General features: G+C 42.9%; 1 protein-coding gene across 1 annotated transcript in view; it reads left to right on the forward strand.

The window, feature by feature from the left end:
• Positions 1 to 10926, forward strand: part of LOC115110082 (bromodomain-containing protein 4-like) — a 35093-nt gene extending 24167 nt beyond the window's left edge. The window contains 8 exon segments of the mRNA XM_029635422.2: positions 4411 to 4670; positions 4672 to 4712; positions 4961 to 5067; positions 5524 to 5686; positions 6901 to 7046; positions 8332 to 8537; positions 8902 to 9169; positions 9693 to 10926. Coding sequence (XP_029491282.2) covers positions 4411 to 4670; positions 4672 to 4712; positions 4961 to 5067; positions 5524 to 5686; positions 6901 to 7046; positions 8332 to 8537; positions 8902 to 9169; positions 9693 to 9761 — 1260 coding nt within the window. The 3' untranslated portion in view covers positions 9762 to 10926.
• The last annotated feature ends 1702 nt before the right edge of the window (positions 10927 to 12628 follow it).

Below are 12628 nucleotides of genomic sequence, written 5' to 3' on the forward strand. Positions count from 1 at the left end.
TCTTATGCTGTGTGGTGGCATGAACGAGTAAATGATTGATTGATACATTAGACTATATATTGAAATATAGGCCTAAGTTACGGTATTAAGACTGAACAGGAAGCGCTGTTAGGCCTACAGCTCGATGGTGGTTGTACAAGGCTACTCTACAAAGCCTACTAAGAATCATGACATTAATTATTATGATGATGATCATACTAATTATTGTCATAATGAGATCAAGAGAAAGGAGGGTATAGGAGCGAGAGCAGCTTGCATATGATTTGTGACCTGTTTGGAACAGGGTAAACAATAAGTAATACCAGTCTGTTCTAACCCCCCCCCCAGAAATTTTAAAGCCTTTTTTTTACATAATACAGATTTTTAAAAACGGCCAAATCTGTGAAATTGTTTTATCCAACATGTTTCCAGTTTCATGAGGCTTGGTGCTCAGGTAATCAGTAGGCTGTTAAACACTCACAGGCAACAGAAGCAAGATCTGTCTTATTTCTTTAGATACAGTACCAGTCAAAAGTTTGGCTACACCTACTCATTCAAGGGTTTTTATTTATTTGACTATTTTTCTACATTGTAGAATAATAGTGGAGACATCAAAACTATGAAATAACACATATGGAATCATGTTGTAACCAATAGTGTTAAACAAATAAAAATACATTTTAGTTTCTTCAAATGAGCCACCTTTTGCCTTGACAGCTTTGCACACGCTTGGCATTCTCTCAACCAGCTTTTCCAACAGTCTTGAAGGAGTTCCCACATATGCTGAACACTTGTTGGCTGCTTTTCCTTCACTCTGCGGTCCGAATCATCCCAAACCATCTCAGTTGGGTTGAGGTCGGGGATTGTGGAGGGCAAGTCATCTGATGAAGCACTCCATCACTCTCGTTCTTGGTCAAATAGCCCTTACACACTGTGGAGGTGTGTTGGGTCATTGTGATGTTCAAAACCAAATGATAGTCCCACTAAGTACAAACCAGATGGAATGGGGTATCACTGCAGAATGCTGTGGTAGCCATGCTGGTTAAGTGTGCCTTGAATTAAAAATAAATCCACAGACAGTGTCACCAGCAAAGCACCCCCACACCATTACCCCCCCTCCCCATGCTACATGGTGGGTACCACACTTGCGGAGATCATCCGTTCACCTACTCTGTGTCTCATAAAGACACTGCGGTTGGAACCAAACATTTCAAATCTGGACTCATCAGACCAAAGGACAGATTTTCACCGGTCTAATGTCAATTGCTTGTGTTTTTTGGCACAAGCTAGTTTCTTATAATTGGTGTCCTTTAGTAGTGGTTTCTTTGCAGCAATTCGACTGAAGGCCTGATTCACTCAGTCTCCTCTGAATAGTTGATGTTGATGTCTTTTACTTGAACTCTTGTGAAGCATTTATTTGGGCTGCAATCTGAGGTACAGTTAACTAATGAACTTATCCTCTGCAGCAGAGGTAACTCTGGGTCTTTCTTTCCTGTGGTGGTCCTCTTGAGAGCCAGTTTCATCATAGTGCTTGATGGTTTATGCGACTCCACTTGAAGAAACATTCAAATTTCAGGATTGACTGGTGTTCATGTCTTCAAGTAATGATGGACTGTCGTTTCTCTTTGCTTATTTGAGCTGTTCTTGCCATAATATGGACTTGGTATTTTACCAAATGTGGCTATCTTCTGTACACCAACCCTACCTTGTCACAACAGAGCTGATTGGCTGAAACGCATTAAGGAGGAAAGAAATTCCACAAATTAACTTTTAACAAGGCACACCTGTTAATTAAAATGCATTCCAGGTGACTACCTCATGAAGCTGGTTGAGAGAATGGGAAGAGTGTGCAAAGCTGTCAAGGCAAAGGGAGGTTACTTTGAAGGATCTCAAAAATATGATTCCATATGTGTTATTTCATAGTTTTGATGTCTGGTAAAAATAAAGAAAACCCCTTGAATGAGTAGGTGTCCAAACTTTTGACTGGTATTGTATATATGGATGATTTATAAAGCCAGGCACATTTACCAGTTAGGCTATTGATTTATAGACCTATTTAAGTTGGTGTTTGCTATCTCCCCAATTTGCTTAGACAATTAGGCTAAGCCCTATTCTCAGGGAACTTCTATTACTAGCATATTTTTGGTTAGTAAATATTTCTCCAGAATGTCCATTATTCCACAGGACGATTCAGACGGGATTACTTTTTTCCAAACTAATAACCGTAATTATTTTTTATTTTTTAAATTATAAATTGAGAGTTATGACTGAAGCCCAGGCGATAACATGGCTACACTGTTAACTCGAGCTTGGTTCCCAAGTCTCTAAACCATACCAAACCATCTTTTGGTATAGTGTCGTTATTTACATTGAGGAAGTGTGATCATAATCGTTAGGGTGTTTTAGCAATCCGCAGTAGACGTCCTAAATGCCCCCCAGCCTTCAGATGTGAGCTACAGTGCACTAGAGATGCATTTTTAAGGCTATGGGTGCGAATGTCAACTTATTTCCAAACGTTTACGTCAGTTGTATGCTGCTTTGCAATCTATTAACATCAAGGGTTACATTAAATAGTACTGATGTATTTGGCAATATTCAATCCATTTCTACAAAAGCATTCACTGTGTAAGTTTATGCATTTTGTACTTTTATCGAATCAGTTGTTGTTTTCTTCCGCAACCCGTGAGCAACACCTGTCAAACTCCGACATTTCTCTCAAAACACAGGGGTGTAGATTCGCAGGGAACTAGTATTATCAGAGTTCTCCAAAAACACTAGGTTATTCTGGCTGGAATTGTTTTTTTAAATATGAAAACATACAATTTACCAGTGGTGTAAAGTACTTAAGTAAAAATACTTTAAAGTACTACTTAAGTAGTTTTTTGGGGTATCTGTACTTTACTTTACTATTTATATTTTTGACAACTTTTACTCTACTACATTCCTAAAGAAAGTAAGGATTAAAAAGTACATTATATTTTCCCTGACACCTACAAGTACTCATTACATTTTGAATGCTTAGCAGAACAGGAATATTGTCTAATTCACACACTTATCAAGAGAACATCCCTGGTCATCCCTACAGCCTCTGATCTGGCAGACTCCCTAAACACACATGTTTTGTCTTTGAATTATGTCTGAGTATTCAACTGTGTCCATGGCTATCCGTAAATTTTAAAAAAGAAACAAGAAAATCGTGTTTTCTGGTTTGGTTAATATAAGACATTTTACATGATTTAGACTTTTACTTTTGATACAAAAGTACATTTAAAACCAACTACTTGTAGACTTTTACTCAATTAGTATTTTACTGGGTGACTAACTTATTTTCTTTTAAGGTATCTTTACTTTTACTCAAGTTTGATAATTGGATACTTTTTCCGCCACTGCAATCTACCTGCAGTGAAGCCCTCAACATTTACATTACATTCAGTCATCTAACCGTCTCCCATCCAGAGCGACCCACAGGAGCACCCAGGGTCAAGCGCCGACCCCCAGGGCACCTCAACAGATCTCCCAACCAAGTTAAAACGGGGACCCGAACCAGCGACCCATTGGCCACCGGCCCAAGCTCCCAATCGCCAATCATCCAATATCCTCCCACAGTTCCCCCGAGAGCTGCCCCTCAACCAACTGAGCCCCCCCCCCCCCCAAAAAAAAACTCCCCCTCCTGGCGTGAATGGTTACTCCCTCCTGCCATGTGCAGATTTGGACCAGACTAAAATTACCGATGTGGTGTTTTGTGCTTGTGCACATAATTACATTACCTGACCACCCCCTGTAAAACGAGTCCCGTCTGAATAGGGCGTAAGGCAAGGGCTGTTACCTTGTCTATTCTGCTGCTAACCCTGCTGCGTTGTTCTCAAGCCCAATATGCTGGTTAATTTTGCTATTAAACACACAGCAACATAGGGAAAAGCAGCAATTCTACGGTGCACTAAAGATTGTTTCAAAAACCGTGGACAAGCGACCATACCCAACGCGGGGGAAAGCGCATTTGTTATAAAATAATATTAGGTTGCACCATTGTGTATATAATATAACCATATACATATGTCTTAGACTTAGAGTGATGGACTCTGCCATACCGGTGGTTTCCGCAATGGATTAGTCCACCGAGACGGGCGCAAATCAGACAGGTGCCTTGTGCACCATGAAAATAAACTGTTAGGCTATTGGTCGACAGATTTAGTTTATTCTATCGACCAACCAATCGGCCAGTCAACTAAATGGGGTCAGCCCTAGTTTTTTGGATCCCTTTTAGCTTTTGCAGAAGCAGCAGCTACTCTTCTTTGGGTACACGTGTGTATATAATATTTGTATTGTTTGTTGTGTGTGTAATGTACATTGTTTATTTCTTATACAGAGTCACTGTGTCTTGGTAAAATTTGCCCTCAGGGACATTAAATTGATCCTATCCTCCTATCCTAGGTCCAGACCGCCTCTCTTCAGCCCCCCCAGCTCTCAGTCCAGCCTCCCCAGTCCCAGTCCAAGCCCATCCCCCCCTCGCGCCAGATTCTACCCCCGCACCAAGTAGCCCGCCACCTGCAGCAGCATGCCCAGATGGGTTACCCCTCCCAGGGGCCGGTGGCACAGCAGACGGGTCACTCAGACAGGCAGGCCGCTGCAGGGCAACACAAGGGGTCAATGCAGGCCTCCTCCAAAGCACAGCACATCATCCAGCAACAGCAACACCTCCCCTCGACAGATCAAGGCTGATCCATATAACAGTGGTGAGACTCAAGTGTTGATTGGTTGATTAAATTGGTTGATTGATTGGAAGACCTCAGATCTCACAAAGCCTGGAGAAGTGTGTAGTGTCTCAGGAACTACATTATTATAACATAGCAATCTATACAGCGTGACTGCAAAAGAGACAACCTAGACCGCCGTGTGTTTTCGGTATGTTAGGACACTGCTCTGTAGGTTTTTGAAGCAGACTAAATGGTGATTCTAATCATTCCCTCTGTTCTGCTTACAGGGCACCTAAGGGAGAACCCCTCCCCCATCATGATGCATTCCCCCCACCTCCCCCAGTATCCCCCCATAACGCACCAGTCTCCGCCACACAACCTGCAGCCCAAGAAAGTGAGTAGCGCGTGTATCTGTCTCTATTTCTGTCGGTCTGCATCTGGATCGGTTTTGCGAACGTGCATTCAAATGATGTTTTCTCTCAATGGTACTACAGCTTCGCTGGATTGTTTGAGCTTGCCCGGTTCATTGACTAGTCCTAAAAAAAAGAAAAGTGCACTGCAGGCAGGCTCAAACAAAAGCTGAAAGTATTTGAATGAAAACCACACGATTTGAATCCCTGACATGTCTGGTTGTGCCGTGTGAAGTTCGGCAGAACCTCTGTGTTTGAGGAATGTTAACCTGTTAACCTGCATTTCTATGTGCTTGTTGAAGGGACAGCAAGCATTTAAGCCACAACCCTAAGTGTGTTTTTTAATGGGTGTATATCATTCATGGAAACGACCATTGAAGAGCAGAACATCTTCCAGAATGTGCCGTTAACCCTGTCCGGCCGTGTGCTGTGTGTTGAAGGAGCAGCGTGCACCCCCGGCCCTGGTAGCCTTGAAAGAAGAGAAGTTGCCTCCCTCTCCGGTGATGAGAGGAGGAGAGCCCTTCAGCCCAGCCATGAGACAAGACCCTCACAAACACCCAGACAGCCACAGCAAGCCCTCTCTACCAGGCCACGCACAGCAGAGTGAGTACACTGGTATGTGGGGACATTTTGCCAGTCCTCACAAGGATTTTTTAAAATTTATTTTAGGTTTTAGGGTTTGGAATTAAGGTTAGGTTAAGGAAAATAGGATTTTGGATGGGAATCAATTATTTGGTCCCCACAAGGATAGCAATACAACACTTTGTGTGTGTGTGTGTGTGTGTGTTAGGGGTGGGCGGTATACTATATTTTACTATATTCTGGTTTGGGTGTTTACTTTACGTTCTATAACGGTATTTCAATGTTTGGTTTGTTAAATACGCCACTCCGCCGTGTGTAACGTCCTCTTTTATAGTTTACTACGCTACTTTAGTCGTTGCTCTCGCTCTCTCAGCAAGCCCCCGCCCCCTGTCACTCAAGTGACCGTTGCTGCTCAACCACGAGACCACTTGAGTCGGCATAGTCAATGCAGCAGATGCTGCTTTCCACTTTTCTCCTTAATATAAATCCACAAAGGTTTTACAATTACACGGTTAGTTTCTCTTACAGTCCGCACACAGCTAGTTTGTCTTTTGTTGGCAAGTTTTGGCTCAAATAAATCGTCTTAGCTGCTAATGCTAATCGCTAGTCGGCTGCCTAGCTAATAAATGTTCCGCGTCAGAACAAATGTAGCTAGCTAATACAACCTGATTTCTGTGCTAGTGTAGGCCTCGATCTGCATGTTTGTGCCTCGGGGTCTTCTAAATCAAAAAGGAATAGGCAATGAATGTTAGCTACATGAACTAAGAGAAAACGTTCAATGTAGCCAAAGATTATATGGTCCCCTGGGAAACACTGACCAACACTTTGGTTTCTACTCTGTCACAATATCTCCTTGGCATTTTCATTCGTTGTCATGTCAAACACTGTATTCAAAGTACCTACTATAGAATTCGAGTAATCATATTTCCATGATTCCAACAACTTCAAAGTGTTTTGATGGCAGTGTGGAAATGATCTCCAATGAGTGCAGGAAATGCAGAAATGATTGCCCAGCCTAGTGTGTTTTATTTGTGGGTGTACTATTTATGGGGGTGTACTATGTGTGTGGAAGAACAGTATTGGGGAATAGTGTAGACAAACACACATCATCTGTAGACAAACACACATTCCATAAGAATGAACGTGATTGTGTGTAAAACAAACGAGCGAATGCGCACTACGTCTTTTCTTTTTGACATGTTCTGTATTCCTTGTATTGTGTTTACGTGCATCAGATGTGAAGTCGATGGACAGCTCAAGGCCGGTCATCCGTTCCTCAGAGCCCAGCGGTCCTCCCTCCTCCTCCTCCTCCTCCTCCCTGCCAGACAAGGACAAGTTCAAACAGGAGCCCAAAACGCCCATCGCCCCCAAAAAGGTACAGGTGGGTGCATGACAGAGCAGCACGTTGCCATACACACACACACACACACACCTTATTATAAACCTATGGGTGGCAGGTAGCCGAGCGGTTAAGAGCGGTGGGCCAGTAACCGAAAGCTCACTGGTTTGAATCCCAGAGCTGACTAGGTGAGAAATCTGTCGACGTGCCCTTTGAGCAAGGCACTTAACCCTAATTGCTCCTGTAAGTCACTCTGGATAAGAGCGTCTCCTAAATGACAATGTAATACAGAGTATACAAAACATGAAGCACTTTCCACCACAGACTGACCAGGTGAAGGCTATGATCCATTATTGACGTCACTTGTTAAATCCACTTCAAACATTTCTGTAAAAAACCCAACGATAAACTCTTGTGTTCCTATTTTTATTTTATTAGTCTCGGGCTGTTGGTAGGTGCAGCCAATGCTTACCCGGCGCTGAAAACTGTTGTCATTTCATGTGTCTGAAGGTACAAAAACCCTGCCTTCCCCGGTGGGCCTGGAGAGGAAATCAAGTGCACTATAGGCCTACCGCTGGCCAATCAGATGTCTCAGATGACAGTGTCTGCAGTAACATAGCAGGCATAAAAGAAAGCTACAGCAAAATTGATACTGTGAGATTTCAAAACGTTTATAACCACGACTAGAGAGAGACTGTCAACCAACACAGCAAAGAGCTGCTGTTTTTATGACTGAGTTCATGTTTAAGTTCTTACTCAGCACTGTCAAGACTTTGCATTCAACACTTTTATAAGCCATAAAATGCGCGTTCTTCCTATTTCCACTCAGCGCTACAACAAGCAGTGCAGCAGTAATGAATGAGTAGGAAAGTGTATCTATAAGGCTTGTTGTTATTAGCGGCTTGGGTCTTTTTTAATATCAAGGAATATTTCACTTTCTCTGGTCATAGGAGTAACAACATGAATTTGTGCATGAGGCAGAAATAATGCGGTGCGACTTGAGTTTCGCCATCAGCTGGAAGACTGTGTCCCTTTTTGGTCAGTGTCAGTGGAGGAAAGGGAGAGCGGAAGGATGTTGCGAGTCGGACGCTCAGTCTGCTGCTCTCTCTCTCCGCTGAGACTGACCATCAGATTTCAGGCACCATCAGCCCAGTAAAATAAAAAGCAAATGATTTAAATGTATGCTCACTCAGCTGTGCCTCACAAGTAATACAACAATGGATCTCTATCTGCTCTCCCTCAATCCCCTCCCTCGCTGTCATCTGTCTGTCTCACTCGCTCTCTGTCTGTCGCCATCCGTCTATCTTTCCATCTATCCGTCGGTCAGGATGTGAAACTGAAGAACATGGGTTCGTGGGCCAGCCTGGCCCAGAAGTCCACGTCAGCGCCCTTGTCTGCAGTGAAGTCGTCTAGCGACAGCTTCGAGCAGTTCCGCCGGGCAGCCCGGGAGAAAGAGGAGAGAGAAAAGGCTCTTAAGGCCCAGGCAGAGCAGGCTGAGAGGGACAAACTGCGCCGGGAGCAGGAGAAACTACGGTGAGGATTACAGTTGGGTCATCTTCAAAAACTCTGAGGTGTTTCAACCCTGCATTCAATGTTTCTTTTTGTACACCGATGTTTGATAATACATTTTCTGTGTGTGTGATCGAACAAAATTTGTCCAATGAAGTTTCGCTTTGCTGTTCTGAGTCTTGTGGATCCAGGATTGTCGAGAGAAAGAACATTCCACGTTAGCTACCAAGCCTTAGTGAAACTCATTCCTTTCTCTCTCTGTCTCTCTCTGTGAATGAACTAAATTTGTCAAATTGAAGCAGTTTGCTGTTCTATGAGTAAGTCTTGGTCGTCAAGAGAACGTTTGCTACAAAGCCTTTGTGAAACTCTCTCTCGCGCTCGCTCTCAGGGGTCGTGACCGGGATGATGAGGATATCCTGGAGCCTCAGCAGCAGTCGAGGAGGGTTCACGAGGAGCCTCGAAGCAGACGTCTGGAGCAGCAGCAACACATCCCGGCCCCCCAGCCCCAGCAGCAACCCCAGGCACCAACCCCCCAGGCCCAGCCCGCTGCCCTCCCCCAGCCGCCACAGGCCCCCACACCGCCCCAGCCCTCAGCCCAGGACCAGCAGAGGGAGCTAGCGCGACGCCGCGAGCAGGAGAGGAGGAGGAGAGAAGCGGTGAGACTAGTTTCCCACATAGTTGGTAGCGCTGGGAATTGCCAGGGTCCTCAAGATACGATGTTATGACGATAAGTGCTGAAAACAAATTGGTTCCCTATTTAAAAAGGAGAAAAAGCTTTGAAGGAAAAATAATGGATACAGAAAACTAGTGCAAAAATATTATTGCGACATTGTCAAAAAGATACGGTATATCGTCAAATCCCGATATGTAACTGAATCAAATATTTTCCCCGTTGCTAATAGTCGGGGATTGGGTCATTTGTTTGTTACTGTAGGGTTATTGTCCTGTGTGTTTCATAGTTGGCACGTTTCTTTTTGTGACTATTTCATGTCCTTAATTGTCCTGTCTCGTGTATTGCATTTTGTAAAACAATTTGACATATCCATGTCTTTCTCTTTGGGAATTGACAGAAGGGGAGAAGCACAACAAAAGTGGTGTCAGTGAGTTTATGATCAAGTCCCTCTGCCATGTTCAGTCTCTCAGCTCTTCTGACACCTCAATCTCTCTTCCCCTCTCCAGATGGCGGCGACCATCGACATGAATTTCCAAAGCGACCTGATGGCCATCTTTGAGGAGAACTTGTTCTAGTGACGAGAGAACCCCCAGAAACTTAACACTGAAACAAGAACACATAACAGAATAATGAATATGGAATTGAACATTTCTTATGAAATGGGGGGGTTTAATGAACCAAGATACAGGATGTGAATTAAACAACCCCCCCCCCCCCCAAAGCAGATAGTGATCTTCAGCTAGACTGGCGAGCTACTCGGCTGTTAGCTGCTCTGCTATGCAGCCTCTGGATGTACGATGCCACATTGAAGGAGCGACATAAACAGGATATTTTCAACCACGTTTGGTGTCGTTTCTCTGGGGATTTGACCCTTGTTGCCCCTGGCAACATGACATGGGGGAAAGGACTCTGGGTGGTTATGTAATTTCACACCTGTTTGATACTTTCACACGGGACAGAGCGAAGGAGAACAATCTTGTAAATGGAAGTGAAAGACGATAATGGAAAAACGCAAAGTACCTATGCGTATCTACGGACCGAGACTGGGGTGTTCATATAGACTGCCAGACAAGAGGAGAGGCAGAATAAATATTTTTATGTAATCTGTTTTTTGTTTTGTTAGAGAGAACACATGTAAGGAAATGTTGGGGACAGGTGTGTGTGTATAAGCGGGGGACTTCAACTTCTGACGTGTTCTTTTTCCAGGAGAGGAGGTACAGTACAGCTTTGCCTTCTGCCTCACTCTTGTCCTTTGTCCACACACACATTAGATAGGCCTCTCTCTCCCTTGCCTGGGCATATGAACAAACCAGTAACAACAAAGTATGGAACAGTCCGCCGGCAGTGGGAGGGAGAAAGCAGAATTAAATGCAGATTTCTTTTTTCCTTATGTAGGATCTACTGTAAAGAGGTATTTTCTTATTCTATGATTACTGTTTATTTGTTTTGTTTTTGTATATATTTTTGTCCCTCCCTCCCCAACACACTTGCCCCACTGTCTATGCCAAACAACCATTACCTTTTTAATGCTGAACTCCTCCCACTTCTCCTTTAAAACAAAAAAAGCTTCTTTGTTCATATAACGTGTTTTTTTTCCTTAATATATAAATAGATTTTCCCCCCCGTGTCCTCGTCACCCCTCTTCAAACAAAGCGTTTAGGTAGTTTTTTTAAGAGGATAAAACCTAATATATGCATTATTCCATCAAGTGTTAATTAATTAAAGAACCATTTGAAGTTGTCATATTTCATGTCTTCTTCCTCATCTGAAGCTGGAGCAAAACAGTCTGGTCACTACTAGAGGCAGGGGCTCAGTCCCAAATGGCACCTGATTTCCTACATAGTGCACTAGTTTAGTAGTGCTCTGTAAAGGGGATAGGGTGCTATTTGGGATGAAGCCAGAGTCCAGCTGTTTCTAGAGCTATGTCTTGGTTGGGTTGAATCTGAGTTCACCATCACTGTAACCACCTTATTGTGTATTATTACGCTTGGAGACAGCTAGGAAAGTGGTCATTAATGGCATTTTCCTCTTTGCAGCTGATTCATATTAACTATTGAACCAGAGAATGAATCAGTAACTATCACTGAACTGTTTGATTTATAAACTGTGTGGATTCCCTCCCTGTTCCTTGCTTGTATATTGGCCTGGAATTTGCCTAGTTAAAGTTAAAAATAATGTTACATTATACACACTAGCATACTACTTACAATGAAGCAATGCCTTGGACATGCAAAATAAGTGGTGTGCTGGTCTGGTTGTTGGAACATATCCAAAGGGTTCAAATCTGGTAGTGAGCCCGTCACTCTACTTTACATGTCATTTGGGGACAAGGAATGTGGTGAGAGGCAAACCTCAAAACATAATTAGTTCTAACTGCAACTTTATTGGGCTCTTCTAAGAACAGATGAGACACTTCTTACAGGTTTAGTTCCAGGATGCATCCAAAATGTTCCTTTATATAGTGCATTGCTTTTGACCAGGGCACATGGGGTACTGTAGTGTACTATATAGGAAATAGGGTGCCATTTGGGATGTAACTCCACCCTACAGACTTTACTAATGCTGAGAGCAGAGACCAAAAAAAGAGCTCCACCTCCTGGCTAGTCTGTGCATGAGTCTTGTTATTATTATTATTATTATGACTACAATTAATCAGAGGGAAACTTTTTTAGCCGTACAAAAATACGAGAAATAAATGACAACATTTTGACAGAAAAATGTTCTAGAAAACCCTACAAAAACAGCTCTGATTTCTATCATTTTTCTTGTTCAATTCTAGTGGATACATGTAAGTTCTAATTCTGTTGTTGGCGAGGGGGTCACAGGTCGAGGGTCAAGACGGGTTGACCTCTGACCCTGTCCTCTGCATTTTCTCTTATGGTGTTTTTCTCCAGTGCCTGTATTGTTCTATGATTCTAGTTGGCATATATTACATTTGGGGTGGATACAGTATGTACGGGTGGGAAGGGGAGGGAGGGAGATTTAGGATAAGCTTGTGTAAAAAGTCAAAGGAAAAGTCAGCATTTTATATTTGACCCATTTAACGATATTCAGGTTTAAATCTAGTTTTAGCTGGACTTCTGTGGTATGAGTGTACACTTGACTCGACTACTTTCTCATTTTCATTCAATCAGTACATTTTTAAGTAGACCTGTTTCTGCCGCGCCACTTTAGCATTTGTGTGTCAGAACGTTTGTGTGGATGAGTGTGTGTATGATTTTAGTATGTGGCGCAGGGACGCATGTGCCCCATTATAGAAAAGCATTTGAAATGGGGATGAAGATTAATATACAAAATGCTACAAGAGAACGAGTTTCTTTGCTAAAGCCAGTCATCATTTTGATGGAGTCCACCATATATGAATAGCCTATATATAATTTTGTTTTGTTAGACAAGTTATGAAAAGGTCAAATACTTTTTCATTCCTTCAAGCCTTTTATTA

The sequence above is a fragment of the Oncorhynchus nerka genome, linkage group LG26 (genome assembly GCF_034236695.1).
Source record: "Oncorhynchus nerka isolate Pitt River linkage group LG26, Oner_Uvic_2.0, whole genome shotgun sequence".
Taxonomy (NCBI): Eukaryota; Metazoa; Chordata; class Actinopteri; order Salmoniformes; family Salmonidae; genus Oncorhynchus; species Oncorhynchus nerka.